At 36.1% G+C, this 16,855-nt stretch overlaps 3 protein-coding genes across 6 annotated transcripts; 2 read left to right on the plus strand and 1 right to left on the minus strand.

The window, feature by feature from the left end:
- The first annotated feature begins 953 nt into the window (after positions 1-953).
- LOC118047836 (aluminum-activated malate transporter 9) lies at positions 954-4,702 on the plus strand. 2 transcript variants are annotated; one of them, XM_035057248.2, is made up of 7 exons: positions 954-1,046; positions 1,634-2,019; positions 2,598-2,738; positions 2,857-3,126; positions 3,213-3,349; positions 3,432-3,578; positions 3,786-4,702. In XM_035057248.2, exons 2-7 carry the CDS (start codon positions 1,677-1,679, stop codon positions 4,383-4,385), a joined length of 1,638 nt encoding a protein of 545 aa, XP_034913139.1. In that variant the 5' UTR covers positions 954-1,046; positions 1,634-1,676; the 3' UTR covers positions 4,386-4,702. The 2 variants fall into 2 exon arrangements, with proteins under 2 accessions (XP_034913139.1, XP_034913134.1); XM_035057243.2 differs by having other exon boundaries at positions 1,037-1,162.
- Positions 4,703-5,610: 908 nt separating this feature from the next.
- On the plus strand, positions 5,611-12,158 carry LOC118047819 (uncharacterized). Of its 3 annotated transcripts, none has more exons than XM_035057224.2 (13): positions 5,611-5,766; positions 6,025-6,441; positions 7,009-7,255; positions 7,563-7,675; positions 8,587-8,666; positions 8,823-8,964; positions 9,084-9,164; positions 9,656-9,760; positions 10,168-10,350; positions 10,846-10,938; positions 11,268-11,407; positions 11,499-11,565; positions 11,710-12,158. In XM_035057224.2, the coding sequence occupies exons 2-13, from the start codon at positions 6,049-6,051 to the stop codon at positions 11,827-11,829; spliced, it is 1,764 nt and encodes a 587-aa protein (XP_034913115.1). In that variant the 5' UTR covers positions 5,611-5,766; positions 6,025-6,048; the 3' UTR covers positions 11,830-12,158. The 3 variants fall into 3 exon arrangements, with proteins under 3 accessions (XP_034913115.1, XP_034913123.1, XP_034913128.1); XM_035057232.2 differs by having other exon boundaries at positions 6,037-6,441; XM_035057237.2 differs by having other exon boundaries at positions 5,622-5,766; positions 6,012-6,441.
- A 2,189-nt stretch (positions 12,159-14,347) lies between these two features.
- LOC118047795 (probable carboxylesterase 6) lies at positions 14,348-15,672 on the minus strand. Its single transcript, XM_035057172.2, has one exon. It carries the CDS (start codon positions 15,570-15,572, stop codon positions 14,532-14,534), a length of 1,041 nt encoding a protein of 346 aa, XP_034913063.1. The 5' UTR covers positions 15,573-15,672; the 3' UTR covers positions 14,348-14,531.
- Between the last annotated feature and the right edge of the window lie 1,183 nt (positions 15,673-16,855).

Consider the following 16,855-nt stretch of genomic DNA (forward strand, 5'->3'; position numbering starts at 1 on the left):
TAATATAAAATATGACATTTTACAAATAATCTTTTTTATTGGATCTAAAGATTTTCTGATAATAAAATTAATAATTTTTAATAAAAATTTTCAATAAATAAAAGAATAAGTTTTAAATTATGAGAACAAAAATGTTTGTTTTTAGTTGTATATGATAAATGCTTTTTTTTTTGTCTAAATCCCAGTATTTAAAAATTCACTGAACCCTAACTAATCCGGTTGAACCGGGTCGGTTCACTAAAGGGTAGAGCTCTTTCAATGATGGTGTACTCTATTCACAAGGCTCAGACATATGATAAATACTCTGAAAATAAACATATGGAGTACCTTGGAGAATAAGAAAAATATGAGATTTTATTAAGATGGTTAATTTAAAGGGTATATAGAACATCTAAACTTTTTCATATTGCTTGAATAAAGGGGTTGAAATGTCATTCTTTTCTTGTAGCATTGATAAAGAATAAATATCCTTTGCATGATATTAATTAGGGATAAATTATTCTTATAAGATATTAATGTTGATGGAAATATGGTAGATCTTTAAGAGACTTCTATACAACTAGAAATGTAGGGAGAAGATTATTCTTGACTTTTAATTTTTTATGTTAAAGTACATGAAAATAAATAAATAAATACTTGTGATAAAAAAACATCTAAATATATTATCTATTTGGATTTGAAATGATGAGTATGACAGTTTACTAGATATATTTGTATTCAGGCTTGATATATCACCAAATCTAAAAATATTGAGTATGATATTTTTCTATATCTTTTTGTACTTAGATTCAGTGTAGTTTATCCCTAGAAGATAATACACACGAGCATATATATATATATTTTGCTGGAAAAATACAATATTACGTGGAGCAGATTATTTTTTGTATTTTCTCGAAAGCGGTGCGTTATCATATGATAGGTAACATGTCTTTCTCCATTAATATGACCACGATTGATGTCCATATATGTTTGCGCCACTTTGTTCCAGCTGTGGCTACAAACTTTCAAGATTTTGTTAATTTGGTTTCAGAAAAGAATCAAAAGAGGTCAGTGGGATTTTTCTAAATGCTTCCATGACTGCTAATGTTGTAAGAATAAACTGCAAATGAATTAGTTCTTAAGTACTGAAATCCTTTTTGAAACACCACTTCCCGCTTATTCGGTAAGTGTTCTAATCAGTAAGCTATATGACAATATTCTGAGTAAGAACTATACTATAATCCTCTTCTTCTTTCATGTCAAAGAAGTAGTCTGATGTGCCATGCTATTCTTTTCACGTCAAAGAATAGGATGTGTTATGGTATAGCATAATCTTCATCTTCTTCTTCTTCTTGTGAGCCAGTTCTCCAAGCTTTTACGTCGGCCTGCACTTGATGGTTTCTATGCATTGATCTACACCACCTTTGATCCAAAATTTTAAGCTACTGGGTTACAAAGCCATTTTTTGTATTTACTTCATTTTTTCCCCTAACCGATGCAGGATCCCCTCTTATGTAACTCGACATGTTGATTAAAGTTTTCGTTAGTATAGCTATTTATGTTTACTCAACTTCTATACTACTCTTTCATCAATTATTAATATTTTTTTTGTTATTTTTTCTGTTCTTAATTAAATGATGGTACTGCTGCACAGTGAATTTTCAGTTGAAGGAAGATCGAGAAAAATCAACAAGGTGATGAAAATGGCGCCATTTAGGCATAACTACGTGGAAAGTGGTAAAGAATGGCAGCCTCTTTTAGGCAGCTTGAGTGGAGATGTTGAACAAGCAGGAAAATGCAAGTATTTGAACTTGTTAAGTGAAAAAATCAGCAAGTCATTGAATGATTTCCAAGATTTTGCTGTGAGAGCTTGGGAAATGGGCCGTTCTGATCCGAAGAAAGTCATATTTGCTATCAAGATGGGATTAGCATTGTCAATTGTATCCTTGCTCATATTCTGGAAAGGATCCAACGAGGACATTTCTCAGTATTCAATCTGGGCAATCTTAACTGTCATTGTGATGTTCGAATACAGCATAGGTATGACTTTCAAGATCCTAAGAAATTTGTTCTGATTTTGTTTCTCCTTTTGGATATCGTTCCTAAAGCCTTTGATCCTGACTTTAAAACTATATCATTATGAAAATTTAAACTAATGTTAAAATTTAGGTAATTGCTGGAATCAATTTTGAAGTTTACATCTAAATAATTCATTTAGTTGTCCTTGGTGCACAACTGCACATATACAATGTATTGCTGATGTATTTATCTTTTAGATCTCTTGAATTATCCATACACTAGAATAAATATAAGTGCTGACAGTATTGCAATCTAAGTCCAAGTACGTGGGACTTCCTCTCTTATGCGATAAATATAACACAGAAAGAGTTGGCCTTCTCTCTTAAGTTTTTTCTAACAGTAATAATCAGTGTAATTGATCTGTTTGTGGGGAAAAACCACTTTGAAAGATAATCAATCTAGTTTCATAAACAAAAAGAACAGTCTTAGTATGTCTTATTGAAATTTAGAAAGTTAATTTTTTTTCTTTTTCTTTCAATAGCAATGCATTTTTCATAATTACTGATTAGAGTGCTCTGCAATATCACCATTATGTACAGGAGCAACATTTATAAAAGGATTTAATCGTGTATTGGGTACAATATGTGCTGGAATTCTTGCCTTCTTCTGTGCTGAGCTCTCTATGTTGGCTGGTGGTCAAGGAGAGGAGGTCCTAATTGTTGCTAGTATTTTTATTGCAGGTCTGTATATATTCTTTTGATTTGCTAGTGTCTGATAGATCGACTTATTTATTTTCTTTTCTCAGAGAATTTTGTGCTATATGTTCTAAATTTACCAACCTTTCCCTGTGGTGATCAGGATTCTTCTCATCCTATTTGAAGTTGTACCCGACAATGGCGCCATATGAATATGGTTTTCGAGTATTCATACTAACATACTGTATTCTTATGGTAGCTGGGAATCGGACCCGGGAATATACCACGGCAGTCTTAACTAGATTAGTACTAATTGCAGTTGGTGCTGGTGTTTGTTTTGTTGTAAATCTGTTCATATACCCCATTTGGGCCGGTGATGCACTGCACAGTTTGGTGGCAAAAAATTTCATGGACCTGGCTGTCTCCCTGGAAGGTTGGCTTTGACCTCCTGTTAATTATATTGCGTAAAGAGGCGTATTGTTCATTCGTGAGTGCATAATTATCAACTTTGTTCTTTAGGTTGTGTTAATGGGTACCTGAAATGTGTTGAATACGAAAGGGTTCCCTCAAAGATTCTTACATTCCAGGCTTATGACGATCCACTTTACAATGGCTACAGATCAGTGCTGGAATCTACAAGAAGAGAAGATAGTCTGGTATTCTGACAGCAGAGAACTTATGCTAATAGCAGTTTCACTGGACAACACACGTACTAACTTCTGGTTGTCATTTCTGCAGTTTGGCTTCGCTATCTGGGAACCACCTCACGGTCGTTTCAGAATGTTCAATTATCCTTGGAAAAACTATGTCAAATTGAGTGGTGCACTGAGGCATTCTGCATTTATGGTCATGGCACTACATGGATGCATTCTGTCAGAAATACAGGTGATTATTCATTGAACTCCTTTTAATCCTAATTCTAGAATCAAAATATACTAGTATTAAAGTTACCAGTCAATAACTAAGAGGCCTCTTATCCGGCATCCTTGTGGTGCAGTCACCTTTAAGACTAATTCAATTTGGCGCAGAAAAACCGAGTTTGTGGCATGCATGGCTAGAATTAAATTACCAGAAAGTAATTTGTGCATGTAGGCTCCTGCTGAAAGGCGGCAAGTCTTTCGTAGCGAGCTCCAGAGAGTAGGAGCAGAGGGTGCAAATGTTTTGCGTGAGCTTGGAAGCAAAGTAGACAAAATGGAGAAACTAAGCCCGGGAGACATACTAAAAGAGGTGCATGAAGCAGCAGAGCAACTACAAAAGAAGATAGACCAAAGATCATACCTTTTAGTAAATTCTGAAAGCTGGGAAATTGCAAGAGATCCTCAGGTATTTCAAGAACTTGAAAATCTTAAAGAGAACGGGAATATTAAATTGGGATTTAAATCCGCAAGTGAAGCAGTATTGGACTTAAGGTCACTCACTCTTTCTACACCTTCCCTACCTCCGAAAGACTCCCAGGATAATTTGTTTGCAAAACAAGCATCCTGGCCTTCCCGTCCTTCTTTCAATGCTGATACAGGCATTGAAGAGAGTGAGCGCAGAACATATGAAAGCGCAAGTGCCTTATCTTTAGCAATGTTTGCTTCACTTCTGATTGAGTTCTCTGCTAGGCTTCAAAATGTAGTTGAATCATTTGAAGAACTAAGTGAGAAAGCCAACTTTGCAGAGCCAATTATGAACTCTTCGATTGTTTAAAAGAAGGCTGGGTTTTGGACCATCCTGCCTAGGTGCTGCGGGTTACAAGATTAGGAGCTGTATTTAGGAAAAGAATAATGTATATGTTTTCTCCTGGGAAAGATAAGGAGAATTATTGTTTTTTAATTGTAATTCCAATAAAATCACGCTCTCTGTCGCGTCAAACGCACGCTTGGCATAGCAGTCGTCTACCTCATCGCGCTCTTTTTAGTGAAGCAGAGTTCAAACCTTAAACTAACTAGTTTTCCTTGGTTAGTTAAGGTTACAAGAGGGCACTATCTCATTGTGTAGCTCAAGATCTGTTCAGCGAAATACATAAATTAAATTGTATTCTTAATCCTAATTTTTAGTTCTTATTTAGACATCTTTGTATATATTATCACGAGATTAAATTATTTTAGAGATTTGGATGTTCTCGCCTTCTAGGAAAAGAATATGATCAGTCATTTTCTAAATTTCACTGTTGGTTTTGAATAAAAAATATAGATCAGGTAAGAAAAATAATAAATAATTAAATTGCTTTTAATTTCATCATATTACAAATCATATGACCAGTGGAGGGAGCCCAAGGGGCAGGTGGGAGCCATGGCCAACCTTAGGCCCAAACAATTTGTCAAGCTTGCAAATAGTCGTTAGCCCAACCATTACTCTGGTGATGAATCAGCAGGGAACAAGGAAATAGCAGATTTTCATTTTTATTTTTATTTTTATTATAGTCAATGAATTATAATTCAATTGATAATAGTATATCCTTTTTCCTTTAAAATTTCTCGAGTTTGAACCTATCTCGTGTAAAATAAATAAATAAATAAATCACTGTGGTCTATATAACTTTCAACAAGAAAAGTCCTCGTAGTCTATCCATTTACAATTTGGACCTTGTTCAAGTATTTTTGGTCCTATCTTTATAAAAATTACAGTAACCTGGTCTTTTTTTTTTTTGAACACCGAGTACTCTTGATCATGGAATGGCTCATTACATGAGTTTTTTTATATGATACTTGCAATGAATGCAATAAATCATTGCAATTGCAATCATTTATCACAAGATAATCTTAAAAATCTCACATTCAACACACAGAAATATAATGCAGCATTATAGTGTTCGTGGCGTAGCTTGTTAGCCTCCGGCTTAAGAGAAGAATACGGGCAATTTTCTTGGCCAAAGCCCGTTTCACAAGGATCCAAGTATTTACATACAAAATCCGGGCCTCACTTTAAGATAGTTTGGTATCAACAACAGCAATAATCCCAAAAAAGAAAGGCATATAAATACTCCAAACTATAGTACAAAAATCATCACATAAAAAAGAGATTAATAAATTCTCTCCCAGCTTCTGTAACTATTCAGAGGCAACCGGCGGGAACGCATTTCAGATCGGTAAGAACACTACAAACTTCGCTCGGTTTTTATTTATTTTTGAACCCTTAACTTCCTCTGTTTGGTTGTCAGAGAAAAAAACTGCGCATAAACCTTATCAAATTAAATTATTATTTTTTTCAATTCAAGATTGTTGACGGTTTCATTTTCTTATTATAATTGCAAAAATTAGCTTGTTCCTTTTTCTCAGCAAATCTATCAATCTGATTTGTTTATTATTATATATTATATTCACCAATCTATAGATTTGAATTCTAGGGTTTGTTACAGATCTTGGATATAATGTCAACGATGGAAGAACCACTATATCCAATAGCCGTTTTGATAGATGAGTTAAAGAATGATGACATTCAGCTACGGTTAAACTCAATACGTAGACTATCGACTATTGCACGTGCTCTCGGGGAGGAACGAACCCGGAAGGAGTTAATTCCATTTTTGAGTGAAAATAATGATGATGATGATGAGGTACTCCTTGCATTGGCGGAGGAATTGGGGGTGTTTATTCCTTATGTTGGGGGAGTTGAGTATGCTCATGTTTTGCTCCCACCTCTGGAGACTCTCTGCACTGTTGAGGAAACCTGTGTGAGAGATAAAGCTGTGGAGTCGCTGTGTAGGATTGGATCTCAGATGAGGGAGACTGACCTGGTTGATTGGTTCATTCCTCTTGTCAAGGTCAGACAACTTCCTTTTGCTGAGTTTGTAATAATGCTAATTCCATATGATTTAATTAATTGCATCTACCTGCCCAGCATAATGATTTTTCATTTTTTTTTTCTTAAAAACCCTGTCGGTCTTTGCTAGATTGTTATATTTACTTCGGTTACTCATGCCTGTCCTATCCATCACATATTGCTATTTCTCATCTTAATGAGAGTTACTTTTTTTTTTGGTTGCTCTTCCAAAGATACGAAGATTACAGAAAAAAGAAAAAAAGAGACAAAATTGGAAACTAATTAGTTTGAATGAATTGCAGTATGGAACGACCATTGGATTCTTCCATAGTTCCAATTTATTCAACTTATATCCTAAATATGCATTTACTCTGTGGCCTGCTATGGCACTTGTATTTGTGTTTGTATGCATGTTTGGGAAAGAGAGAGATTTCACTCATATTTTGAACCCCCGAGGAGTGTAATAAATTGTAATTTTGGATGTGTCCTGTTTGTGTTAACTGCTGATTTACTTTATTTTCCTGCTCTTGCCTACCCTCATTACCTTATTGTTAAATTTTATCTCCAGAGACTGGCAGCTGGGGAATGGTTTACCTCTCGAGTTTCTGCATGTGGGCTATTTCATATTGCCTACCCTAGCGCCCCAGAGATGTTGAAGACAGAGTTGCGGTCAATATACAGTCAGTTGTGTCAAGATGACATGCCCATGGTTAGGAGGTCTGCGGCCTCTAATTTGGGGAAATTTGCTGCCACTGTTGAATCTGTGCATTTGAAGGCTGACATCCTGTCAATTTTTGAGGATCTTACCCAAGATGGTAATTGAACTTTCAATATGTTGAAGGAGTGTGCTTTGAACTGGGCATGTTGAAAATGGAATAAGGTTAAGATTACTACTATCACGTGGTTGACTGCACATGGAACTCGTATAAAGTTTTGACTTGGAATGGTGGAATAGTCAAACAATGCATGAGAAATGAACTTGGTATCACGAATTCTGTGTTTATAATATAATATTCTGATATATGCAATACCATAATTTGTAGTGACATCAACTTGCATTTTTAATTTGATATGTTTGGATTTCTTCATACATGTAATAATTATATTATTTTTATCCTTCAGATCAAGATTCTGTTCGTTTATTGGCTGTCGAGGGTTGTGCTGCTCTTGGGAAATTATTGGAGCCTCAGGATTGTGTTGCACACATTCTTCCTGTTATTGTTAATTTCTCTCAGGTATTAATGAAGTTTATAGATCCAACAAAAGGAGCAATGTAGTTTATGCTTTCTTGTGTTCTGTTTAGTTTGCTGGAATTACTTTGGTTTTTCATTGTTGCTGGTGTGTAAGGTCTAGACCTTTCAATTCCTAACTAGAGTATCAAGTTGCTGAACATCCATTTCAGTAATCAATGTTAAAGATAGATATTTTCTTCTCTTGGTTTTATTAAATTGTGGATAAGGTGATTTGAACCAGAGTTACCAGGATAATGCTACCCCCTGCACCGTTATCCGGATTACATGTCCCAATTCATGGTACATTTTTCTTCCAGCCCAATTTGATGACTTGGCCTCCCTAAGTAATGGAAGCTTCCTATCCATTTCTTTTTCCTCTCCGTTTAAACTACCACCACACTTGTTCTATTGCCTTAGGCATTATACTAGAAAAATAAATATGGGTATGCCTGATACCTTGCCTTGTGTCAGGTTCAACCCTTAGGAAAAACCCGAATAAGCGGTTTAAAGTGTACCACCATCCAAAATGTGCCAATAAAGCTCCTCCCTCCCTCTGTGCCATAAATTAATGTGTACCATGTCCCAGAAGTTGTGCCACAATTCAGAATGCACCACATTTTGGATAACACTGATTTAAACCATTTGGCCCAAAAGCTGGCAGTCATTGACAACTTGGAAGATATGTATGAATTTGCTAGGATGAGGGATGGAATTTTATACTGGATTACATCCAATGTTATTAAAGTTTTATTGGATAAAAATTTGTACCGATATGATACCATATTGGAAGAAAAAGTTTATACGTTGCCTAGTGGCATTTGTAATATGATATCTGTTTGCTGATTCTGCGAGCTTTTAGCTTTTATCTTTTAATTTGTTTCATATTGGGATCAACTGTTATTGTCTCTGTGTAGGACAAGTCTTGGCGTGTACGCTACATGGTTGCAAATCAACTATATGAACTTTGTGAAGCTGTGGGGCCTGAGCCTACCAGGTGTCTATCTAACTTGAAATTGCTGGATTAAATGCGGATGTACTTTTGTGCCCATTTTCTTTTGTTAAGTTCCAATTCCATGTTTGATGGTGATCTAGTGATGGATTCTGTGGTATCTTAATAAATAAAAAATTGTTTGTGGTAATTGTTTCTAAGGATGGACTTGGTCCCTGCATATGTGCGGTTACTTCGTGATAACGAGGCTGAAGTACGTATAGCAGCTGCTGGAAAAGTAACTAAATTCTGCCGCATTTTAAGTCCAGAACATGCTATTCAGCATATTCTCCCCTGTGTGAAGGTGCATATCCTTTTCAAACTTTAGAATTCTGCACCTGAGTATGTTGTTTCTTGTTAAAGCATGAACTGATTTTTTGCCTGATATTTCTTTTAATTGTAGTGTTCTCACTTATTTTTCAGGAACTGTCATCAGATTCTTCCCAGCATGTCCGCTCTGCTTTGGCTTCCGTTATAATGGGAATGGCTCCTGTCTTGGGAAAGGTGAGGATGTAATATAGTGGGCTTTCCATGACCTTATCATTGTTCACGTGGTTCTTGTACAATAAGACGTGTTATTTATTTAAATGCTGTTGTCCTGATCTGACTTTGAGTCATATGAAGCTTTTCAACCCCATATTTTTCTTCAAGTTTTGGATGATATATGAAAAGTTTTGAAATAGATAGAGATGCATCTTTTGGGCCAATTTTGCTAGGTTTACTCGAATATTTACATGCTGTATTGTAGATGCTATATAGATGGCTATTTAGCAGTCCTCGTTTCAAAGTTCTCATTTCTGTAAATTTATATAGGTGATTAGCTGTCTGGTTTTCATTTTGTTTAAGAAGTGGTATTGTTTGCATGGTATTGTCAAATATCCTTGGTTATTTTATCCATGTCATTGTTCTTCCTATTTCAATTCCTAGTGCATGAATGTAAATTGTCTAAATTCCTGGGAATGGATTTCTAAGCTTTATTTTGTTTGTCAATGCAGGATGCGACAATCGAACAGCTTCTTCCAATTTTTCTATCCCTCTTAAAGGATGAATTTCCTGATGTGCGACTGAACATTATCAGCAAGCTTGATCAAGTCAATCAGGTTTGCAACAACTTAAGACAGCTCAATGGGTTTCAGTCTTTTGTATCACATGGACCAGCTCAATCATCTCTGTCACCTGGTTCTGCTTGATAGATTGCATTTTTTGCCTAAATGAATGCCCTGAAGCTCTCTGCTGTCAAAAAAATCCAAACATTCCTTGAAACATGTTTTGCAATAATTATTCCTTAGATTTTGTCTGATTTCCATTACTTGGATATACCAATATAAACGAGTAGGCTAATGCTGTAATCACTGCCAGAACACATGATATAGGTTTGACCTTTCTTTTGGTTCTGCGGGCTCTTAGAAATGTGGCTCAGCATGCTTTTAGCTCAAAGGAAACATGTAACCAAAATGCAATTTTTTCCCCATTGCCTATGATAATGTGGAAATAATCTTCACTGCAGGTTATTGGGATTGATCTACTATCCCAATCACTATTGCCAGCAATTGTTGAGCTTGCAGAGGATAGGCATTGGAGGGTTCGGCTTGCAATTATAGAGTACATTCCTTTATTGGCAAGTCAATTGGGTGTTGGGTTCTTTGATGATAAACTTGGCGCTCTTTGCATGCAGTGGTTACAGGATAAGGTTTGTATTTCCACATCATGTGTGACAACAGTTAAAGCTTTCACTTTTGCTTATGTATTGTACTAGACAACTTTTGATCTCAGTTTTTCTCTGTACCCATGTTTGATGCATCTCTGTTCAATGATTAAAATTTCTCATGTAAATAAGATTTTCAGTGATTCGTTTTCAAAGAGATGGATAAAAGTTGTGCATCATAGAACTAGAATGTTCAGGTCTTTATGAGGATTTCAGCTCTTCTTGGAATTTGTTTTGAAGTCTTTACATGAATCTTGTTCAAGTAGTTTGTTAGCCTTTGTTTACTTTTGGTTTTGTTGTATTTTCCTCTAGTGTTGCTTTCTGGAGGGTGTTTTTATTTTTTTGTTAAAAAAAAGGAAAAACAATCTTTGAATTTCTATATAATCCTTTACTATTGTAATTAAGCTCTTTTCTGCCAATCACGTTCTCATGAAGGTTAAATGGTTTATTTGGAACCATCTTGTCTGGATATTTCTGCAGGTTTATTCGATTCGCGATGCTGCTGCGAACAATTTAAAGCGCCTTGCTGAGGAATTTGGTCCCGAGTGGGCAATGGAGCACATAATTCCACAGGTCTGTGTTACAGTGTTTGTTTGAATTTCACCACTTTGTCTTGTGATTCTGACATTTCATTGCTATTTATTCCCCTATGGTGGGGTTGGACTTATTGAATGTAACACCGTACTTTATGATCAGTATAAATCCTGTGGTGATGGTTTAGCATCTATTCTTTCCTGATTATTCGATGGTTTCTTTCTGCTTCAATCTAACAAGCTAACTGTGTAGTAAATTTTTTTTAGCAGTTTCTTGCATGATTTTTGTGTTCTATTTCTTTCACATAAAATTTATGTTCTTATCATCAAGAACTGGATGGTGACATTTGTCTCATTTTGCTTGTGCAGGTTTTGGAGATGAGCACCAATCCCCATTATTTGTACCGGATGACAATTATACGAGCTGTCTCGTTGCTTGCTCCTGTCATGGGTTCAGAAATTACATGTTCTAAACTGCTGCCAGTGGTCGTCAATGCATCAAAAGACAGGTAATGGATATGTGGAACTTGTCAATGTGGTTTGTAAAATTGTGTCTTAATTGGGCAGTTTCTGAATGCGGGACTTGATTACACTATGCAGGGTGTCAAACATCAAGTTCAATGTGGCGAAGGTGCTGCAATCCCTCATTCCAATAGTTGATCAGTCTGTAAGTCTTTTCTTTTTAGCGAATATTATACTTATTTTTTTCCTTTTTTATCTGTTCAACGTTTTATGCAAGTGCTGGTTATGTTGTCCATGGGCGTCCTTTCACTTTTTAAAGCTCACTGGGCTGTAAATTATGTTCCCCCAGGTTGCAGAGAAGACAATCCGTCCCTGTTTGGTTGAGCTCAGTGAGGACCCAGATGTCGATGTCCGTTTTTTCGCGAACCAAGCTCTTCAGACAATTGATAGTGTCATGATGTCTAGCTAGTCAGACTCTTTGTAAGATTGGAATCTCGTTGCGAACCCCATGTTGTACTGAAGTGAAGACCCTTGTTGGAGTTGCCATAATTTCTGCTCATCGAATCAGTTTCGTCTTGGCTAACGTTTCGAGTGGCAGGCAATTGTATCTCTTGTGAGTTGTGACTGGCATGTAAAAAGCTATTTTTCTTTTGGCTCCTGAACCGCCCTAATATATTTTTCCCCTCTAATAACCCCCCCGAGAAATATTGTTTTTGCCTTTTTTGGATCCCCTTCCCCCTTTCTTTGTATCCTTTTTCCATAAGAAAGATATTTTTTATGAAACTACTTCCGTTTTAAGGAGTGGAGCCCAAAACAGTGAACTGAACGTATGGCCTGACATGGTTTAAGTAACGTGATTAGGAATGTGGTAACGTTTAAATTTTTTATATTAGAATATTAAAATGATATTAAAAATATTAATTTAAAGTAAAAACAAATTTAAATTTTAACTAAAAGAAAATTGAAATCTAATGTCAATCACTTTCTAAACCATTTAGTTGGTGTTTGTATTTGTATTTTTAATTATGCGTATCTTGACTAATTTTATAGGCTTTAAAATTAACAATCATATAAGTTTTTAATAGCTCTGAAAGGAATCAAATTCATAGTCATTGAAAAGTAAATCAAGTTTCAATTAATAGAGCTACTCCTAAGGGTTGGAAGCCTCTAGCTTATAGCATGCTTATAGTATGACTAGAAGATGCTCCCCTTGGGTTCCATGAGTGTCCTAGATCAACTATTTCAATGAAAACTAGATAGGTGATATATGATATGCTAAAAAGTTAAAAAAAATTAATATAAAAAAAATATTAAAGTGATGCCAGTGTTTTTTTTTTTAATAAAAAAAATATAAGATCTAGATCATTAATTTAACTAGGTTTAATAAACATAATTAATTTAATAATATGATTTAAAAAAGATATTGATAGTAAATAAGATAAAATATTTTTTTGGCAATAATTAACTATAAAAAATAAGCTATTAATATTACATTCAGGAGGAGAAGAAAGAAAAGTTGACAACCACATACGAAATATTTTTGGCAATAATATATATATATATATATATATAACTCCAACCCTAAGGAAATATATAGACAACCACAGACGGAATATTTCGTTGGCGGATTTTGAAAATTTGAAAAATTCATAAAATAACTTCTTCAGTAAATGTGTTTATCCACTGGATGCAACTGCGAGAATAAACAAACCTATTAATCAGGATACTCTCTCACCTGCCCTTACTTGTCGAGGTAGCCCGATTAAGGCCCATAATATTCAAACCAAATGGCATTTAAACGGCCGAGGAGATAATTGAGTTAGGCCCGTATCGTATTGACCACCCATTACCCTACTTTTTTTCACATAAAGCCAAGCCCACAGAAAATAACTAGGCGTTCAATGGGCTCGCGAGAAATTTAAAAACCCTCAAAGGTGGTCGCATCCTATAAGCTATAATTTGGCTCTATTAAAATAGATGCCACGTCATCAGCTTTATTTATAAATTATACTCATTTACTTAAATAAAAAATAAAATGAGTTGAATTATATATATATATATATTTTTAATTCAATTTATTTATAAATTGAATTTAATTTAACAGTGTAGTTGAATTTAATTACAATAAAAAAATAATTAAATTAATTCCAAACAAGCTAATAATAAAACCACGACCTGTTCTTGAGGACTCAAATTCTCACAGAAGAAATAGCGGGTTTTCTCAGCATCATTATTAGACTCCAGAAACAAAAACTTGTGATGTTGAAAAAGGTTCCTCCTACAGGAGCACTCAGGTTACTGAATCAATATTTTCTATAATCAACCAATCCACTCTCACATTCAACAACGAGAAATTCAATACATTAATCAATTAATAACCTTGCAATAAAAAGGCTCTTCCCACAACAACACTCGCCATGTTGAAATCGCGGGAGGAGCCTTTAATTTTTGTTGAAATATAATATGAGAATAATAATTTATATATTCTTGAAAAGAATATTTAGGCCTTCATGCACCTGCCCCAAACAAACTTAGATCATATTTATCAAATTTTACTTCTAGACTGGCCTATGTATAGTCACGGTAACCTGTCTTCTATACTCTTCTTCTTATTCTAAACCACTCTTAATTATTAATTATGTCACACTAGTAAGGGTATAGTCCACTATGTATATCATGAGCCACTTCCTTTATGTTTTCTTATCGTAAATTATATACACACACACACACACACACACACACACTCGGATAAGTGGAACAAGACATTCATTCTTAATTGACGCTCCTATTTAAATTGGTTTTGCTTTTCATTTCATGAGATCTGTTCAATTTTGTCTAAATGCAATGTGACTATCTAACATTTCTTCTTTCGTTTTCCTCTTTCTTGACCTACTGACATGCACGGCAGTGGCTCTATAGCCTAATTCTATTTGTGGCACTGAAGGCATTGACCTTTGCATCGCGATGGTAAAATCAATGTGCACAAGTACAACAATCATACGTTATATTGACATGCACTACACCACACGCATAATGGGCTACAGTTATATATACGTAGACCCTAATGTCAACGCTGGGAAGATTAAAATATTGCTACAATTGAGAATTAATCTCTCTGTTTTGTTTTTACTAAATATATAGAATTCTGTGTATTGTGGCTGAGGGAGGGGATCATATTCCACTAATGAAGACCTTGATCCGTGCCATAATTTCCAATGTTCGAGTTTGTGAGAGCTGAGACTTGCTTAGAATCTGAAATGCATGCCCTACACCTTTATGAACCACATGCTCCACTCTCTTACCTGCTCTACCCAAAGAAGCAACAAACTCCAAGCTCCTGTCCTTCAAAATATCCATCTCTGATATGCATACCATAATTGGAAATCTCACAAAATCCTCCAACTTCACTGACCCTTTTGCTAGAGGGTTGCACCATGGATGGTCCCGGTTAGCGCCGCAAGGCAAAGCTAATCGCCAATATGTATCAGAGGCTGCCAAGTTAAGCGCCGAGCGAGGTGATTGTACGGAGTGTTTTTCTGAATGAGTACGAGCCTCTCCTCCGAAAAATGGTTGAATCAAGATAATGCCTTTCAGAGTTAATGGCTTTATGGCCGCAGCAGCTTGTCCTGCATGAAAGGAATCAAGTCTTGTGATGACGTTGAAGGCTATGTTGCCACCAGCACTATCTCCAGCTAGAAACACGTCGGAGAAATTCCACTGACTAGTCCACCAATTATCAGTGCAAACAGAAAGAGCTTGTTGTTTTAGCCACATTAGAGCCTTAATTCCATCATCATAGGCTGCTGGGAGAGGATTTTCAGGGGCTAAACGGTAATTAACTGACATGATTATGCAATTGGCCTTAGCAGCTAGCCTTGCCAGGAAGTCATGGTAGCAACTCCAAGCAGCTGAGCCTACACAAAACCCACCTCCATGGAAATATACAAGTAAAGGCAGCTTACCATGGAACTTAATTGGGACATAAAAACGTGCCCAAATGTTTGTGAAGTTGTCAATGACTGTGTCCCGTGAAGTCACACCGAGCCCGGGAGCTAAAGTACTTGTGACACATGGAACAATCTGCGTTCTCTCCACACGCCCATCTTTGTACGCTTTGATGAGGCCATCAATTTCCTCGGCTACAACCCCATGTTGATGACTGTCTTTGCCAGTCTTATGACCTAAATTTGAACCAACCTTAACAGCAGCCATTCTTCTAGTTCTCGTGAGATGGAGGAATGAGAATGAAGAGCAAAAATCTTTGAGGGTTTTTAGGTCACGCACAGGCACTGCGCTGTCCCTTACACTTCCTAGCGCTGTGTGTATATATAGGAGGGTAAAAAGATAAGGGCTGACCTATCCTGATGTTTCTAGGCAAGTGGGCAATTAAAAATGGACACATGTCTTCACGAGATTCAAGTATGGGATAGGGTCGGGGCTGTGCTCCTGCCTCCTGGCTAGAGCTCCTCACTCTCGAGTTTAAATTAAAAAAAGTAAGGTTTCGTTAATCATAATGTTTTGTTGTCGTGCCCTTGCACGTTAGTGCGCTGCTCTAGCCTACCAAAAAGTGGGGGAAATTCTAAACAAGTTGTTCGGATTTAGGTGTGTAGGAAAGCATCAAAAACCTGCCGTTTTATATAGGGTTACAATATTTGACTAGCAATTTAATTAAGAATTGTAATATCATGATTATACCTGTACAATATGTCTTTTTATTTTTCTAAAGTTTTGTAGTTTTATATTTTACTTGTGGCAGGCCATGATAATATTTGACTCTCACTGAACGATATTTGCGTCAATTAAGCTAGCCAGGCATGAGAAGGCCATCATTGATGTAACCTTTTTTTTTTCCATACAAAAAGGTTTAGATTCAGGATCAGTGTTTTTTTTTTTTTTTTTTTTTTTGAGGAAGAGTAATTGGGTTCCAGATATTTTTTTTCCATCCTTGCCATGGGAATACATTTATCAAACAAAATGTGATTTTAAACCAGGGGCTTTGGTGGGCCTGAAAGAAGAAGAAGAAGAAGAATTCAGCCAGAGTGCTGGATGTACTAAAAAATCGAAGGTCAGACGCGGAAGATGCAAAAAATTAGGACAAGGAAGGAGAGCACTTAGCACTAAGAAACATTCGCTAGTGCGTGGCATGACATTGTTGACATTTGGAGAAACAAAAGCATATTGGAAGTAGTGGAGTCATAAAACCCATCAACATAACTTTTGGCTGCCTCCCAATAACATCTTTTCGAAACAACTGTTGGGACAAATTTCTCACATAAGTTGAAGTGGAGCGTTCTGGATTTTTTTCTCCCACTGAAAGGAAGAGTACGTGTCATGTGTGGCCTTGGATAGGGCATGTCGACAGAAGTAACTTTTTAGCAGCAGCAGCCCTTCAATTCCCTGTTCTGAGGACTGCCATGGAACATGCACTTCCTTCTTCATAACATCTCTTTCAGGACCCATAACCATAGCTGTTTGGTCAAAGGCCTTTGCTTGTC

This window comes from Populus alba, chromosome 10 (genome assembly GCF_005239225.2).
Source record: "Populus alba chromosome 10, ASM523922v2, whole genome shotgun sequence".
Lineage (NCBI taxonomy): Eukaryota > Viridiplantae > Streptophyta > Magnoliopsida > Malpighiales > Salicaceae > Populus > Populus alba.